This window comes from Chelonoidis abingdonii, chromosome 4 (genome assembly GCF_003597395.2).
Source record: "Chelonoidis abingdonii isolate Lonesome George chromosome 4, CheloAbing_2.0, whole genome shotgun sequence".
Taxonomy (NCBI): domain Eukaryota; kingdom Metazoa; phylum Chordata; order Testudines; family Testudinidae; genus Chelonoidis; species Chelonoidis abingdonii.
The window spans coordinates 27,253,788-27,272,857 of record NC_133772.1 but is presented as its reverse complement, the minus strand read 5'-3'; the positions used below and the strand labels follow the sequence as shown (position 1 = coordinate 27,272,857).

The 19,070-nt window shown below is 46.0% G+C and overlaps 1 protein-coding gene across 3 annotated transcripts in view; it reads right to left on the bottom strand.

The window, feature by feature from the left end:
* KLHL12 (kelch like family member 12) overlaps positions 1 to 12,652 on the bottom strand; it is a 78,302-nt gene extending 65,650 nt beyond the window's left edge. For 2 of the 3 annotated variants that reach the window (XM_032764974.2, XM_032764975.2), the window contains exons 1-3: positions 12,213 to 12,652; positions 1,305 to 1,458; positions 542 to 759 (exon numbers count right to left, since the gene is read on the bottom strand). In XM_032764974.2, the coding sequence (XP_032620865.1) occupies positions 542 to 759; positions 1,305 to 1,458; positions 12,213 to 12,395 (555 nt within the window). In that variant the 5' untranslated portion in view covers positions 12,396 to 12,652. The remainder of the gene's footprint in view (positions 1 to 541; positions 760 to 1,304; positions 1,459 to 12,212) is intronic. The other variant, XM_032764976.2, reaches the window with a different exon arrangement.
* Between the last annotated feature and the right edge of the window lie 6,418 nt (positions 12,653 to 19,070).

The following is a 19,070-nucleotide window of genomic DNA, read 5'->3' as shown; positions in this document are numbered from 1 at the left end:
AAGCAGAATCCACAAGCACTATCCTATCAACAATCAACATTGGCCTAAGCATAGCCTGATGCCTAATAAATATATCCCACTGTAACTATTTTTGTTTTCACTACAACTTTTAACCCAATTGATCACCAACTGTCAAGCCCAGGCCAGTGTTTCCGATTTCTGTTCTACACCAAAGAGAAATATCCCCCATGGCTGTTGTGTCTTAGCCTTTCTCCTTGATTGTAACTAATCTAGTTCCGATTTGTAGTACTGGTCTTTTCATAACAGCTAGTAACCAATACAGTAACCAATGTTTCATTCTCCATGTTCCAATGACAGCTATCTTGCTGTAGAGGGGAGGTTACACTCTACCCGTCAGTTTCAGATTATGCAGCTGATTCAGTAAGAAGCAGATATCAGTAGAGCATTCAGAGCCTGCCTGAGATAGCCACTCCAAGAGTATTATGAGCTAACCAATTGCGCTAGACATACTGCGATTTGCTTTTCTTTCAAGCAATATTTTGCTCTCACGGATTTGCACAACAGCTCCTGCTACCTTTACCTGAATTTCATCACATTTAATGAGCTTTTCCACCTCTTCCCGATTTAAGAGGATGAACTCTTCATGCTGAACCACCTCTGGGAAGTGTTTCTGGCTGAAGACCTCTGCTGCCTGCATTAGATCAACGCAGTTGTGTGTCTCAGCAAAATCTCGGATGCCCAAACAGTTTGATGGATCCAGCTGGCTTTCCAAGAACTCACAACAAGCCTGCTTCACACCTATGGAAATGAGATGAGTGAGTGAGCTCATGCACTTCTGCTATCCAATCACTGCTTTGGAAAGTAATTTAGAAAAGCAAGCTCTAGTCTATATTGAAAAGTAAACCCCAAAGCGTTGCTTAGAGGTATGCACACACAAAGGGGCAGATAGGCAAACATTTCTTCAGGGGCCAGGAAAAAAATAAAGCAACAGACTGTATGTTTAGACCATTGACTATTTATACATATTAAAAATAACTTGACTCAAAAGGAAGGCTTACACAGCTCGGGGATCTATAAGACCTGAGAGTGGGAGATGCCCCAGGACACTTATTTGTTTTATCACCATATCTCCACGAGGTTCAAACTTTATCATCAGTGAGAACAGAGAACACGCAGCAGCACATTTGACAAATAGCTATTATGCAATTTCAAGACAAAAAGACTTGGGTCTGGAAACAGCCCAGCAGCCTATTCTGCCTTCTGCAGTCTTTCCTTTACTTACAAGTCAGACATTCCAGAGCTCTAAACAGCATCAACTGCATGGTTAATTGGTTTGCAATTACCTTTCAGCTGAAGCAGACATGCTGCTGGGAGCAATTCCTGGACATTTTCTACTGTCACATGAACCGTTTCTGTATACACAAAGTCCAGCAGGATTTCCATAGTAGAGGCTGTCAACCCTTGGATATCCACATATGGTTTATCTTTTTCTGAAAGCTACAAATTAAAAGCAAGGGAGATAATGGTTTATTTTCCAGAGCTCAGACCAAAAATCCAGTGATGGCTCTTAAAAGTTGTCCTTTCAGAGTACTCTGCCTTTTCAGCGCATGTAAAAAGGGAAAAGATAAAGATGAAGGAATTCCCTTGAGGAATTCAGGGTGCATAGAGGAGACAGTATTTTGTGTAGAAGGATGTTTCAGGGAAACTGTATTTTGGAAGAAGTCAGATGAGATTTGACACAACAGAAGCTTAATGGGTGGTAAGATGAATGGCAGACTCACTAACATCACCTGGCATAGGTGCAGACTCTGTGGGTGTTCCAGGGCTCAAGCACCCAGGGAAAAAAACAGGGCGCTGCCCCATCCACAGTGGTTTCACCCTGGTGCTGGTGGCCTGATCAACTATTTGGTAAGCACTTGGGGGACTGGGGAAGAAACGAGGGACCAGTGGGTGGGCAGGGGGGGGGGCCCTTCAGGGGCAGAGAAGAGGGAGCAGCAAGTAGGCAGGGGGACTTAGGGGAAGAGGCGGGGCAGAAAGAGGTGGAGCGAGGGCAGTGACTTGGGAGAACAGGCCAAGTGAGAGTGGGGCCTTGGGGTGGAGCACCCACTGGGAAAAATAAAAGTCAGCACCTGTGTCATTTGATATGCAGATGAGAGGAGGGGAGGAGAGTCCCGTCCTGCCCCCAACTCTTCACCTTGGACTGGCTGCCTGACACATTATGGGTTGTGTGGAGCAGCCATCTCACACCTGTCTTTATAATCACACCACAAAATATTCCATTACGCCAGAGTTAAGATTGAAGGGATAGATCGGTAATTTAGGGATAAAAATCCTTACAAGAACTTCGTTGTTCTATTAAAAAGCCAGGAATTTCAGAGCCAAGGTTAAATTTACATGAAAAACATGAAAATAGAGAAATGCACAGTTAAGGTACCCAATCAACCTTAACTCTGTCCTACTTGGCAACGCCAACCTTCCATCTTTCTTTTGTTATTTTTTAATATGGGTTATAAATACTTTTTCTAAAGGCTTTAAAGGATTCATCAAATATGGACATATTAAATTCCGAGAACCCATAGTACTTATATATGTTCAGGTGAAATGCTCTGTAAAGCACAATTTCAAGGATCAGTTTATAATTGGTTTCATGTCTCTATTGTAAACCTGCTGACTCTGTTTCTAATAAAAAGAACAGGAGTACTTGTGGCACCTTAGAGACTAGCAAATTTATTTGAGCATAAGCTTTCGAGGACTACAGCCCACTTCATCAGATGCATAGAATGGAACACACAGTAAGAAGATATTTATACACAGAGAGAACATGAAAAGGTGGAAATACCCATACCAACTATAAGAGGCTAATTAATTAAGAGAAGCTATCAGCAGCAGGGAAGAAAAACTTTTGAAGTGATAATCAAGATGGCCCATTTCGGACAGTTGACACGAAGGTGTGAGGATACTTTAACATGGGGAAATAGATTCAATTAGCGTAATGTCCGAGCCATTCCCAGTCTCTGTTCAAACCTAAGTTAATGGTACCTAGTTTGCATATTAATTCAAGTTCAGCAGCTTCTTGTTGGAGTCTGTTTTTGAAGCTTTTCTGTTCACCTTAACGTCTGTTACTGAGCGATTAGAGAGATTGAAGTGTTCTCCTACTGGTTTTTGAATGTTCTGATTCCTGATGTCAGATTTGTGTCCGTTTATTCTTTTGTGTAGAGACTGTCCGGTTTGACCACTGTACATGGCAGACGGGCGCTGCTGGCACATGATGGCATATCACATTGGTAGATGTGCAGGTGAACGAGCCCCTGATGGCGTGGCTGGTGTGATTAGGTCCTAAGATGGTATCATTTGAATAGATATGTGGACAGAGTTGGCATCGGGCTTTGTTGCAAGGATAGGTTCCTGGGTTAGTGTTGTTGTATGGTGTGTGGTTGCTGGTGTTTGCTTCAGGTTGGGGGGCTGTCTGTAAGCGAGGACAGGTCTCACTCCCAAATAAATATCTTCTTACAACCTGTGGTTGTATCATCCCCTAACGCCCCTACTGTACTTGCGCTACACTGATATCATCATCTGTACCCATGGAAAAGAAGCCCTTGAGGAATTCCACCATGATTTCAACAATTTCCACCTCACCATCAACCTCAACCTAGACCAGTCCACACAAGCAGTCCATTTCCTAGACTCTACTGTGCTAATAAGCGATGGTCACATAAACACCACCCTATACCAGAAACGTACTGACCACTATACTTACCTAAATACCTCCAGCTTCCATCCAGGACACACCACACGATCCATTGTCTACAGCCAAGCTCTAAGATACAACAGCGTTTGTTCCAATCCCTCTGAGAGAGACAAACACCTACAAGATCTCTATCAAGCATTCTTAAAACTATAACACCCACCTGCTGAAGTGAAAAAACAGACTGACAGAGCCAGAAGAGTACCCGGAAGTCACCTACTACAGGACAGGCCCAACAACGAAAGTAACAACGCCATTAGCCATCACCTTCAGCCCCCAACTAAAACCTCTCCAGCACATCAAAGATTTACAACCTATCCTGAAAGATGATCCCTCACTCTCACAGGTCTTGGGAGACAGACTTGTCCTCGCTTACAGACAGTCCCCCAACCTGAAGCAAACACTCACCAGCAGCCACACACCATACAACAAAAACACTAACCCAGGAACCTATCCTTGCAACAAAGCCCGATGTCAACTCTGTCCACATATCTATTCAAGTGACACCATCATAGGACCTAATCACTATGGGCTAGCATACAGAACCACAAAACCTGCTCCTGCAAGCTGTTGAGGATCTCCTGTCAGCATGCACAGGCCTTTAATGAGGTCTTCAGGATGTGACTTGTGAAGCAGATTTTTTCCCCTGAAGCCTGTATATGGCTAAAGGTGGCAGTGTCAGCACCAGACGAGTATGATTCAGAGAAAAGCACTTGAGCTTCTCTGGTAAAAGATGAGATTAAATGGTTATGGATAAGAATTCAGTGAGGCAGGATTGTTGCTTGGACACAGAACTGCCAGAGTTGAAGGAGAAGAAAATAATCCAGCAATGGAGGAAATCAGTGTAGTCCTTGGCCTTCCTAAGGTGCAGGCAACACAGGAGCAGAGGAAACAGATGAGCCAGTGCCGTGGGTTACTGGGATGCACTTTACAGTAGGAGAGAGGGGAACAGGAGTCAAAAGTGATGGAGAAAGCAGAATGAGGGTGCAAAAGAAAGTGGGTAAGAAGAGTGTAGGAAGACAGCAGCCTGAGGATTGCAGAGAAGTGGGATGTAGAAGGTGAGTAGACCATACAGAATGAGACTAAGTGGCAATCTGAGAGAGAGGATTCATAAAACTTAAGGCCAGATGGAACCACTAAAATCATTTACTGTGATCTCCTACAGAGGCCAGGCCAAAGAACTTCACCCAGCGATTCTCACATCACAGAATATTAGGGTTTGAAGAAACCTCAGGAGGTCATCTAATCCAATCCCTTGCTCAAAGCAGGACGAACACCAACTAAATCACTCCAGCCAAGGCTTTGTCAAGCCAGGCCTTGGAGATTTTTAAGGAGGGAGAATCCCTAGGTAACCCATTCCAGTGCTTCACCACCCTTCTAGTGAAATAGTGTTTCCTAATAGCCAATCTAGACCTCTCCCACTGCAACTTGAGACCATTGCTCCTTGTTCTGTCATCTGCCACCACTTGAGAACAGTCTAGCTCCATCCTCTTTGGAACCCCCTCGTCAGGTAGCTGAAGGCTGCTATCAAATCCCCCCTCACTCTTCTCTTCTGCAGACTAAATAAGCCCAGTCCCCTCAGCCTCTCCTCATAAGTCATGTGCCCCAGCCCTTAATTATTTTCCGATTGCCCTCCGCTGGACTCTCTCCAATTGTCCAATCCCTTCTGCAGTAGGGGAACGCGAAAACTGGCACAGTACTCCAGATATGGCCTCATCCAAGTGCCGGAATTAGAGGGGAATAATGACATCCTTCATCTCTGCTGGCAAATACTCCTACTAATACAAGCAATATAGCGTTGGCTTCTTGCAACAAGGGCACACTGGCTGGACTCATATGCCAGCTTCTCATCGCACTGTAATTCCCAGTCCTTTTCTGCAGAACTGCTGCTTTAGCCAGTCGCGTCCCAGCCTGTAGCGGTGCATGGGATTTTCCCTTTCCAGTGTAGAACTGGCAGTCCGTAAGTTTTCGGTGGAGTTACACGCATGGTCTCTTAGAATAGACACCATTCCTGATAAAGAACTCAAGGGATGAGAGAATCACGCATGGTTGCCCTAAGGTAAGTTAGTTCACTGTTTGAAATGTTTTGCAGATGAATGAGTCCCCATTTAGTACTCTGAGATATGTCAGATGGAATTATAAAAATTAGTCACTAACACATCTTACTGTTTTTTCCCCATAATGCTTTTACTTTCTTGTCTATCACTGTCTGCACTGCATAACTGCTAATTTATTACATCAAACTCTCTTTTATTTGATAAAACTGCTGCATTTCTCTTCTTTACGGACAGATTTTCTAACTGAAGAAGCCTTTGGATACAGAGAAATCAAGAAGGAACCAAGTTTTTTAGTGAACAAAATCAGGGTGAAGTAGCCATTTTGGGTAAAGTGAGCAAGCTTATATCGAGGTTTAAAATCATAAGACAGGAAGGACCAAGAAGTCAGTGTGTGTGGTGGTGGGAAGGTGTCATAAACAAATAAGAAAAGTTAATAGCACAATAGATAGTACTTGATATCTTTTGACTATATGACAGGGTACAAGTTCAGTAAGCCTGGCTTGTACCTGACAAAGGACCAATAGGAGACAGGATATCTTTCAAATCTTGAGGGAGGAAAGTTTCCTGTGTGTGCTGTAGAATTTTGGGTTGTGTGTTCACTCTGGGGCTCAGAGGGTACGCAGATAAATTGGCAACCAGGTCTTCTCAATCTCCCTGATACAGGGTTTAAGATTCAAAATAGTAAGTACTAGGTAGATGGCGAGTTAGGTTTATGTTATGTTTCTTATTTGCAAATGTGCATTGGAACTGGAAGGAGTTTTAAATTGGTGTATAGGTCTTGAAAGGAGCTCAAATTTGTTTTTCTCTGAAAGGTATAATTGTACTTGAATACTTAGGCTGGGAGAGTTCACGTGCGCATCAACCTGTACCTATTTCATTTAAAGTTTACAGTAATTTTTACTGTTTTTCTCTCTTTAAGTATAAGTCTTGTTAAAGAACCTGATTTTTTTTATTCTGGTTGTGAGACCCCGGACGGGGTCTGGATTCACCAGGGAATTGGTGCGTGAAAAGGAGGGAGGAGAGAGAAGGCAAATTTCTCTCTTGTCAGGCATTACTTTGGTATCTCTCAGAGAAGAGTCTGGGAAGGGGAAAGAGAAGGAGGGAGGAAGGTGAATTGTCCTCTCTGTTTTGTGATTCAAGGAGATTGAATCACAGTAATCTTCCAGGGGAACCCAGGGAGGGGAAGTCTGGGAGAGGCAACAGTGGGGGAAAGGGTTTACTTTCCTTGTGGTAAGATCCAGAGGGTCTGGGTCTTGGGGTTCCCCAGGCAAGGTTTTGGGGGGACCAGAGTGTACCAGGCACTGGAATTCCTGGTTGGTGACAGCGCTACAGGCTCTAAGCTGGCAATTAGCTTAGAGGAATTCATGCTGGTACCCCATCTTTTGGACGCTAAGGTTCAGAGTGGGGAATTGTACCATGACAGGAGGGTATCAATGCGGAGATTGAGGTCACCAAGGATGAGGATGAGAAACTGAGAAGAGTGGAAGAGGGAAAGCCAAACATGAAAATCTAAGGAGAGTGCAGGAATGGTGCTGCACTTGGGCCAATGCTTTGGAGAATCAAAGCACACACCCCTCTTCCCAGAGTTGTCAACTATGCAAAAGGCCAATGCGTAGTCTTGGTGGGGGCTGAGGAACAGAATAAGGATTGTAGGACGTCCCTGAAGAGCCCCACCGAAGGCTCATGAAAAGGAGGAAGGAGTGACTCTCCCATCTTGTGACCTCACTGTTCCCAAGCGCTATACTTTCCCTATACATCTCCAACTTCTGTAAACATCCTGAAATAAGCAGGAAGTAAACATCTTAGCAGGTCTGCCGAGGATGGCATAGGTACAGGAGACAGGATCTGAAGGGGGACTAGGGATGCCAGGAAAGTGACCCAAGGTGCAAAGACTTCCTAGTCTGCTCCCCACACTCATTTTCCTCGGCTTCACACAGTGCATACAGGTATCCTGAGGAGCAAAGAACCCACTCAGCTACCTCCTCTGCCTTCTGGGCTGGCACGTGAAGCTCCTATTTAAATTCTTAGCTTTTGACTCACCTAAGCTTTGGACTTGGACATCAACTCAAACTAGATAAGACCAGAAAACAAAGCATGCACGCTCTCTCTCTCTCTCAACTTTTCTTGAAACTAAGTGCCAAAAAACAAACTTTTCAGATTTTGAAGAGCTCCTGTATTTAGAATAGTTAGGAAACACTCTTGGTCCAATCCACTTTAAATCTGGTAGAAAAATTCTGCCTTGGCCACAAACCAAGACTACCAATTTGGAAGCCTCTGCTTGTGGACTGGGAAGAAGGGCAGTTGGGGAAAGCTGGGCTCTGAGATACTCACCAGCAACTTTAATCATGAGAAGGTAGCAATAGCTACTATTTCATAACACACTGGCAGTAATTCAATGCCCAGATTATCAATAACAGCACCTACAATCTGCATGAACTATACCGCCTGTCTCTGTGGTTATCAGGTGGGATTTTTATTCAACGACATCCAAACTCTGCTTCATTTTGGCTCTTTCAAATACACAAAAACATTTAGCTTGCTTGTAAATGATCTTCCATAAAAGAGACTATAAGCCACTGCATCACCATGATTCCTTCTGCCTCAATGCCCTGTTGAATGAAGACCCTTAACACATTCAGTGTGAGGAGCTGACTTTGCTTTATAAATCTGTATTATTTTGGAATCATTTATTTCCTGAGAATGTTCTGCCTTAGCCTCCATTCACCAGCCCAGGCAGCAAACAGTGCTATGAAATCAGAGTGCATGCATCTAGGATGAAAGTCTCATCTCCATTAATTAATATATGGGTAGTTTGAAGTTAGACTGGGTATCTGAGGGGACCCTACCACCATTTTTCCATTATCACCATTTAAAAAAAAAATGACCAAGAACAAACCTAATAATACTGAACACATACTGGATTCAGTTATTGTCTACACAGAAGAGCACAGCAAAGGATATTCAGACAATTGCTAAGAGAATGGAATGAGATTTGGTAAGTTTCTCTTTAGTATAAATGTAGTGCTGTTAAATCACCTAATGTAGCTCTACATCTTGGAAATATTTAAGATAATTTACCTCATATTTACTATTAAGTGCATTCGCTTAGTTCTGTTCATCCAGCACCAATTAGGGTGACAAGGGACCAGGATTAGAATTTTTACTATCCTTATTCAGGCAATAAACCAAAAACCCATGCTTTCCTGAATGTGTTAGGAAGGCCCAGGAAAGCACATCTCAATATGGTTTACTGCTATTAGAAAAGGTTCAAGGAGTTATAAGACCTTTAGCAGCAGCAATGGTTTGGGCCTAGGATACTTAAAAGATTACTTAAAGCTCCTGGACAAGGAACGCAGGCAGCTCCATTTCTCAGGCACAAAGCTGCTGCCCCCCAGGGGTACTGCTGATCCTGTGCAGGAGATAGGGCTTTCTTACGGCAAGCCCAAGGTCATCGAACCACACGCATCACTACCTTCTGCTCTGACTGCAAGGCTTTCTTCCACTTTGCCTTTGCTGATATAGACACACAGGATACATTAAATGGTTAAAAAAACCAAAAAAAAAAAGCTATAATTTCATCTTGGAGAGAAAAAAAGAAACATGACAAATGCTAGTCCTGTGGCTTAATGCACTATTGGAAAGTGCTCACACTACAGTGATGATGCCCATACAAAAACCTGAACAGACTCAAAGGTAGTTTATTTTCAAAATGAGAAGGATGTTTCTACATGTTGTTTATACCACACAAAACAGTTTCTAGAGAGGACTTTTGCTAATCATTGAAACCATCCGGGCTTTTCAGAATCGGAGCCAGTGATCAGCTCTTAGAGCATCCTTGGATGTTGCAATAGACTCCTCAGAGAGGAAAGTCCCAGTGCAAAATCAGGAAGTAGGGGTACATATACGCTGAAACCGCCCCTCAGTTTTCACAATGAGGAACAACTTTGAAGTTAAAACTGAAGGGTTGTTTTAGCTTCCCCACTCCACTCAGCACAGAGGCAGCGAAAAAGTGCTGTCAACACCCCGGGGTTCAACAGTTGATCAGTGGCTTCTTCTCCTTCTGTAAAGTAGAGAGGGAGAAAAATTAGCATTAAAACAGGGATTTAAAATGTTTAAAGTAAATATTAAAAAGTCAGGGAGAAGAAGGAAACTAGACAGAAGCATGGCCTGTGATTCCATTTGGATATCAGAGACAAAGGTGGGTGAGGTAGTATCTTTTATTAGACCAAATTCTGACAGTGAAAGGAAATACACTTTCAAGCTTACACAGAGCTCTTCTTCAGGTCTGGAAAAGGTACTCAGAGTGCCACAGCTTAATACAAGATGGAACATATTATTAAGGAAAGGCGTTAACATGTTGCAAGAGACCATTCAAGGTGAAGTGAACAGTTAATACCTCGCAGTGGTAGAACAAAAGAGGGTTAGTGGATTACAGATTGTTGTAATAAGCTATAAATCTAATGTCTTTATTGAGTTTTGATTTTTACTATCTAACAAAATTATGAATGTAAGCTCCCGGGATCACCTTTTGAAGATGTTGTGCAGGTTTCTTCTAAGAGGTCAGGTATGGAATGATCATTTTGTGATGTGTCCACCCACAAGTAATATGGTGTTTTTGTATTCTCATTTTTCTGTGGCCAGGTCTACACTATAAACTTATATTGGTATAAATACAAAAAATCCACACCCAAGCAACAGTTATACTGACTTAACCCCTGATGTAGGCAGCGCTATGTCGGCAGGAGAGCTTCTCCCATCAACATAGCTTCCGCCTCGTAGAGGTGGATTAACTACACCGATGGGAGCAGCTCTCCTGTCAGCACAGAAATGTCTTAATTTAACTGCTACAGCAGCGCAGCTGCACTGATGCAGCATTTTAAGTGTAGACCTGCCCTGTGAGAGTTCGAGAGTTTGATTGTTTCATTTCACCCACATAGTTATTGGGGTATTTAGCATATGCCTTCACAGTAATTAGACACTTGCAGCTGGCCCGTACCAGCTGACTAGCCTGAGGCCCACAAGCCCAAAGGTGCTGTTTAACTACAGTGTAGATGGTTCAGCATGGGTTTCAGCCCAACCTCTGGGACCCTCCCACCTTACAAGGTCCTAGAGGCTGAGCTCCAGCTTAAACATTTACACAGCAATTAAACAGCTCCTTAAGTCAAGGCCCATGAGCTCAAATCAGCTGGCACAGGCCAGCCATGGGTTTGACTGCAGTGTAGACATACCCTTAATACGCTGGATGAGGTATACCACATGTTGTGATAGGCATGTGTAGGACTCATGGATCTTGAACGGTGTGTTGTGGGATTCATGGAGAAACGATTTCAGCCTAGTTCCTAATGCACACTAATCACTGCTGCCATTGGCCCTTACTGGCAGTCTCAGCAGAGGTCCCAAGGACTGACTTTGCTACTGCTAGGTGTGCTTCCTCTGATAAGGGCTAAATTTCACTGACAGGGAGTTAGTGGCTGGTGTATGGGGAAGTTTGTATTGCTTGCTGCCCGTGTTGTGACTATTGTTGGATAGAGAGCATCAATCTCCAGAAAAGCGAATCCTGTATATTTACCAGCAATAAATTCACTCCAATTTTTTAAAATCACATATTCATCTACACAAACACTGCATAAAAACCAGCCAAGGTTGCTGAATGACAACAATGTAAAATTGAAATCGTGAAAATGAGGAAAGATAAGGTAAAGGCATATATCTATTTACATCTTTCGCTAAGATCTGGGGAGAAATGGTATCTCCAGAAAGGGCTACTGGCATTGTAGGGAGACAGACTCTCAGTTTGCTTCAGCATGTTCTCTCCATACCAACTCGGAGGCTACTAGAAAAAGGAAATTCTCTTCTCTTCTCTGGTAAGAAGATGCAACAGAAATGTATCTTTTACAAACCCGGTTCCACAATCCCTTACTGCGCCCTTCATGTTTTTTTCTATCTGCTCCAGCATTAAGTTTGAATCAAAGCCACAGACAGCACACCTATTTAGCAATCTGAACCAAAGAGTGAACTGCAGCTCAAACATTATCACCTTTCAGCATTTTGCAAAGAAAGAATGTGCAATCTGTGTAAATCATTATCAAATATTATGAAGAGCCTGATCCAATGAATAGGGCACTAGACCTGCAGCTCAGCGCTATGGTTCTGCCACTGACCTGTTGTATGACCATGAGCTAATCCCCTCTCCTGTCTGTACCTCTCCCCTCCCAACCATTTCTCAGTCTTCTCTATGACAGGCTGTAAGCTCTGACTGTCTCTGGCTGTACTCAGGACAAGGGGGCTAAGCGCTACCATGGCAGTGCACCAGCGGATGCTCTCAGCAAAACCTCTGAGCCCTCAGGAGTTTGACAAAAACCCAACGCAGCCATCCTGGGGCTCGGCACGAGAGCGCGCTGGCCAAGACATCTGCCAGCGCAGGGCGCAGCGAGCGGCTCCCGCCCTACCTCGCTAGTGAACATGGCGCAGAAGTAGTCGCTGCAGGCCGCCAGCACAATGCGGTGCGCGGCGAAGTCCTTCTGCTCCACGCGCAGGGTCACGTCGCAGAGCGTGCTGCTCTTCCGCAGGGCGTTCATGGCGTTCAGGATGGACTTGGCGTGGCAGTTGGTCATGACGTCCTTGGGGGCCATGGCGGCACCGGAGGGCCCAGCTCCCGGGCGCCTGGGCAGGGCTCTCCCCGCACTGGGGGCGCCCGGGAGAGAGACGACGACCCCCGGGCCGGGCGGCTCGGCTGAGAGGACCCCTGCGCGCGGAGGCTGGAGCGGGGCCCGACTGCGCTAGACGGAACGGCTGCGGGGAGCCCGGGGGCCGGAGCAGTAGCGCAGCCGGAGCTCCTCGGCGGGGCCCGGCCTCCGCCGCGCCAACCGCCAGCTCTGGGCTCCGCCGCATCCGCGCGGCATCACCCGGCGCACGCTGATGAGGTGGCCCCGCGCAGACCCCGCCCTTCGTTACCCAGCAACGGAACCTTCTCCTGTTGCCCAGCAACAGACCTGTACCCGAGCCCTAGAGGCTGTGTGCGACCACCCACCTCCCAGGATTTCCAATAAGGTCTCTGCTCTGCTCGGACCCGGGAGCAAGAGCCTTGCAAGAGCTGCGAGGCGTGCGTGGGGATAAAATGACCAGGCTCTGCACACTGGCCAATCCACAGGAGGGAGTTCGTTTGTAACTGGCTTTGTAAGCTGTGGGTCACTGAGCAGGGCCTGAACCCCACTTTGCTGTCAGCTGCAATTTTACTCCATGGGATGCAAATCCTTTTACGCTGTACACTGCACTGATACCGTGCATGGTGCAATTACAATATAAGGTGTAGTGTTATCCTATGCAATGCAATCCTGTCATGCACAGCACAGGCCATTACATTATATACTGCTGTAGCGGCAAAGAGTTCTTTGGCACCTTATAGACTAACAAACGTATTGGAGCATGAGCTTTCGTGGGTGAATACCCACTTCGTCAAATGCATGTACGTGGGTGAAGTGGGTATTCACCCACGAAAGCTCATGCTCCAATACGTTTGTTAGTGTATAAGGTGCCACAGAACTCTTTGCCAAATACACAACAGCCGCTTTTACAGATCCAGACTTACACGGGTTACCCCTCTGATACTATATACTGCAGTGTTACCCCCTACCCTCTGCAAATCATGTTACAGCGCTGCGGCACTGATTAATTACACTGAGGCTTTACAGCGCTGTATCTTGCAGCGCTCAGGGGGATGTTTTTTTCACACCCCTGAATGCGAAAGTTGCAGCGCTGTAAAGCGCCAGTGTAGCCATGGCCTAAGATCCAATGTTACCCTCCTCCCCACTGAAATGTGGTCCAAACACTATTAAACTGTAAGCTGCAATGGTATTCTGTGTGGTGCAAACCCCATTACACTGTAAGTTGCAGAGTTACCCTGTGCTGTACAAACCCTGGTACATTGTAAGCTGCTGTGTTATCCTGCATGGTGTAAATCCCACTATACTTAAGCTGCGGTGTTACTCCACATTGTGCAAACCCTGTTAGACTTTAAGATACAGTGTTACCCAGCATGGTGCAACCTCCCCTTTACCCTACAAACTGCACTGTACTCCACATGGTGCAAACCCTGTAGTACTGTAACCTGCAGAATTACTCCACATGGTGAAAAGTTCTGTAACTGTGTAGAGAGAGGCCTAACCCATTGTTCCTTCAAGAATGCATGGCTTATTTGCATGCAAGCTGGGGCCCTGGGCTGAGAGCAGAGGGGCTGAACCGGAACTCACCTCTGATTTCTTGACATTTGCACGGCACTTCTCACCATTGCATCACCATCACTGCCTGGCCTAGCAATATTGTGCACTTCCAAAACCTTATTTAGGGAGGCCTCACAGCACCCTTATGAGGCAGGGAACTATTTTACAAAAAAGTAACTGAAGCCCAGTGAGGTAAAGTGGCAGAACCAGGAAGAAAATGTAGATCTCCAGTCTTATCCATCAAATCACAGTGTTGCTGTCCACAGTCCTTCAGCTTTCAGAGTCCAGCCCTATCTGCAGCTCCTCTTCTCTTCTGCCGTGGTGTGCAAGGGCTGCAGTGTCCCTGGAGACATTCCCACCATGTAGGAACAGTGCTGGGTCTGCACAGCCCAACACTGCTCCCTTTCACAGCACCCAGCAAGGCACCTGTGAGAAGTTTGCCGTAATGTAGGCCTTGTCTACGCTACAGAGTTTTGTTGACAAAAGTTATGCCGACATACAGCAACCGTTTTAACTAAACCTCTGTTGCATGTCCACACTATGCTCCTTGTGTCGGCAGAGCCCATCCACACTAGCAGCTCTTGCATTGGCACAGAGAGCAGTACACTGTGGAAAACTATCGCAGGGTGCTTTGGGAAGGGTTTGCAATGCCTGATGGGGCAGATACAGTTTCACATGAGGCAAGTTTCTCAATCCCATTGTCCCATGGGACTGACCTATCCCCTCCAGAGCCAGGCTTGGAGGAGCTGATGCGGAGCCTACCTGCCTGCCCAACTGGGGCACAGCGGGGCACGGCAGGGGTCAGTCCCCAAAGCGAGGGGCTGGGGTGGGGAAACTGGGGCACAGCAAGGTGGCAGGGATCTATCCCTGGAGCGAGAGGTGGGGAAATTGGGGCACAGCGGGTGGGGGGGGCAGACAGGTTCCGCTCCCTGGGCAGCGCAGCTACCTACTTTGGAGCGCGGTCCAGGAGTCAGCCAGTTCTCTCCATCAGGCCGTGGGGCAGGAAGAGCAGCAGAAGCTGGTAAGCAGAGCTCCTCCACACTCCAGCAGCAGCTGCTGCTCTTACTGCCCCCTGGTGGTGGTGGCCCGTTACTACATGTAATCGGACTTTTAGTGTAACTGACTGAACACAGATGGTTTCCCTTTTTGACTGGGACACCTGGCAACCCTACATCCATGAGTTGATCTCATCCAAACATTGGCTCATATTGGTGGTCGTGGTGTGGTCCTATGCAGTGAAGGAAGGTAGAACTGTGTATCAGCTGCATATTTATAGACTCATAGAACTGGAAGGGACCTCGAGAGGTCATCTAGTCCAGTCCCCTGCACTCAAGGCAGGACTAAGTATTATCTAGACCGTCCCTGACAGGTGTTTGTCCAACCTGCTCTTAAAAATCACCAATTATAGAGATTCCACCACCTCCCTAGGCAATTTAGTCCAGTGCTTAACCACTCTGACAGTTAGGAAGTTTTTCCTAATGTCCAATCTAAACCGCCCTTGCTGCAATTTAAGCCCATTGCTTCTTGTCCTATCCTCAGAGGTTAAGAAGAACAATTTTTCTCCCTCCTCCTTGTAACAACCTTTTATGTACTTGAAAACTGTTATGTCCCCTCTCAGTCTTCTCTTCTCCAGACTAAACAAACCCAATTTTTTCAATCTTCCCTTATAGGTCATGTTTTTTAGACCTTTAATCATTTTTATTGCTCTTTTTTGGACTCTGTCCACATCTTTCCTGAAATGTGGTGCCCAGAACTGGACACAATACTCCAGTTGAGGTTTAATCAGCGCAGAATGTAACAGAAGAATTACTTGTGTTTTGCTTACAACACTCCTGCTAATACATCCCAGAATGCTGTTTGCCTTTTTTGGCAACAGTGTTATACTGTTGACTCATATTTAGCTTGTGGTCCACTATGACCCTCAGATCCCTTTCTGCAGTACTCCTTCCTAGGCAGTCATTTTCTGTTTTGTATGTGTGCAACTGATTGTTCCTGGCACTACAGTGGGAGCAGGAGACCCTGGAGGTCTGATGCACATTCCTTCAGGCAGCTGGAGGGGCAGAGGAGAAGATATATCCCAGCTGCTGATGCCTCTCCTCTGTAAGTGGCCCTGTGTGGGCCCCTGTCTACTACCTGCTCCGCAGAGGGCTCTGTAGGAACGTCACTCTGCTACCATTCCTCCCCTGCAGGGGGCTCTGTGCAGGTGTTATTCTGCTTTCATCCCCTTTCCCACCGCAGCAGGGGGCTCTGAGCGGGTATTACTCTGCTGCCATCACTGTCCCCCAGGCCCCACAGCAGCCAGATCTGTGTATGTGTTACTCTGCAACTATCCCCTCCCCAACAGGGGGCTCTGTGCAGGTATTACTCTACTACCATTCCCCTTCTTCCTCCCCCACTCCCCTACAGCAGCAGGATCTGTGCGTGTGTTAATAGGGAAGAATTGGTAGGAGAAGTAGAAGTTAATGGCAATCTGGGCAGCAGTGACCAAGAGATGGTTGAGTTCAGGATCCTGACATAAGGAAGAAAGGAGCAGCAGAATACGGACCCTGGACTTCAGAAAAGCGGACTTTGACTCCCACAGGGAACTGATAGGCAGGATCCCCTGGGAGGCTTATATGACAGGGAAAGGAGTCCAGGAGAGCTGGCTGTATTTTAAAGAAGTCTTATTGAGAGCGCAGGAACAAACCATTCTGATGTACAGAAAGAATAGCAAATATGGCAGGCGACCAGCTTGGCTAAAGAGAAATCTTCAGTGAGCTTAAATACAAAGAGGAAGCTTACAAGAAGTGGAAACTTGGACAGATGACTCAGGAGGAGTACAAAAATATTGCTCAAACATGCAGGGGTGTAATCAGGAAGGCCAAAACACAACTGGAGTTGCAGCTTGCAAGGGATGTGAAGGGTAACAAGAAGGGGTTCTACAGCTATGTTAGCAACAAGAAAAAGAAAATGTGGGACCCTTAATGATTGGGGCAGGCAATCTAGTGATAGATGATGTGAAAAAAGCTGAAGTACTCAATGCTTTTTTTTTGCCTCAGTCTTCACAGACTGCAGTACAGTATGGGGAGGAGGTGAGCTGCCCTCAGTGGTGAAATAACAGGTTAAGGACTATTTAGAAAAGCTTGACAAGCACAAATCCATGGGGGTGAATACAATGCATCTGAGGGTGCTGAGGTTGTTGGCTGTTGTGATTGCAGAGCCATTAGCCATTATCTCTGAAAACTCATGGCAATCGGGAGGTCCCACACATTAGGAAAAAGACTAATGTAATGCTCATCTTTAAAAGAGGGAAGAAGGAGTATCTGGAAAACTACAGACCAGTCAGCCTCACCTTAGTCCCTGGAAAAATCTTGTAGCAGGTCCTCAAGGAATCAGTTTTGAAGCACTTGGAGTAGAGGAAGGTGATCAGGAACAGTCAATATGGATTCACCAAGGTCAAGTTGTGCCTGACCAAGCTGAATCCCTTCTATGATGAGATAACTGGCTCTGTGGATGAGGGGAAAGCAGTGGATGTGATATATCTTGACTTTAGCAAAGCTTTTGATACAGTCTCCTACAGTATTCTTGCCAGCAAGTTAAAAAAGTGTGGATTGGATGAATGGACTATAAGGTGAATAGAAAGCTGGCTAGGTTGTCTGGCTCAACAGGTAGTGATCAATGGCTCCATGTCTAGTTGGTAGCTGGTATCAAGCAGGTTTGTTCAACATCTTCATTGGTGATCTGGATGATGAGATGGATTTCACCTTCAGCAAGTTCACGAATAACTCTAAGCTGGGGGGAGAGGTAGACATTCTGGAGGGTAGGGATAGGGTCCAGAGTGATGCAGACAAATTGAAGGATTGGGCCAAAAGAAATTTGATGAGGTTCAACAAGGACAAGTGCAGAATCCTGCACTTAAGATGGAAGAATACCATACATTGCTACAGGCTGGGTACCAACTGGCTACACGGCAGTTCTACAGAAAAAGACCTGGAGATTACAATGGACAAGAAACTGAATATGAGTCAACAGTGTGCCCTTGTTGCCAAAAAGGCTAACAGCATATTGGGCTGCATTATTAGGAGCATTGCCAGCAGATTGAGAGAAGTGATTATTCCCCTCTGTTCGGCACTGGTGAGGCTATATCTGGAGTACTGTGTCCAGTTTTGGGCCTACCACTACAGAAAGGATGTGGACAAATTAGAGAGAGTCCACCAGAGGCAACGAAAATGATTAGGGGTCTGGGTCACATGACTTATGAGGAGAAGACTGAGGAACTGGAATTTTAATCTGCAGAAGAGAAGAGTGAGGGGGGATTTGATAGCAGCTTTCAACTACCTGAAGGAGGGTTCCAAAGAGGGCATGGGCTTGGCTTTCTCAGTGGTGGGCAGATGACAGAACAAGGAGCAACTGGTCTCATAGTTGCAGTGGGGAGGTCTAGGTTGGATATTAGGAAAACTATTTCAATAGGTAATGGTGGTGAAAGTACTGGAATGGTAGAGTTGACTAGCGAATTGTAGTCTTGGGGGAAACTCGCTGGTCGCTTTGAGAGAGGTGTTAAGGCCCAGCTTGACAAAGCCCTGGCTGGGATGATTTGGTTGGGATTGTTTCTGTTCTGAGCAGGGGGTTGGACTAGATGACCTCCTGAGTTCTCTTCCAGTCCTAATCTTCTATGATTCTATGGTTACCATCCCCTCCCCCATAGAAGGCTCTGTGCAGGTATTACTCTGCTACCATTCCCCTTCCCCTCCCCCAAATCCCACGCAGCAGGGGGATCTGTGTGAGTGTTATTCTGTTACCATCCCCCTTCCCGCCACCCCACAGCAAAGGAATTTGTGCATGTGTTACTATCTCCTTCCCCATCAAGGGGCTCTGTGCGGGTATTACCCTGCTATCACCCACTCCCCAGCAGGCAGCTCTGTATGGTGACGTAGTTGGGGGCACACTGACAACGGTGTCAGGAGGCCCTTCCCCAATTCCCACAACTTTAAAGAGCTCCCAACACTTCCTGGCAATTATTCCTGTGAAAAAGGAACTCCTGCTCCTCTATGGTATATTTTCTGGATGGATTTCCATGAACATTTTGCTCTGGGCATTAGCATGGAAAGA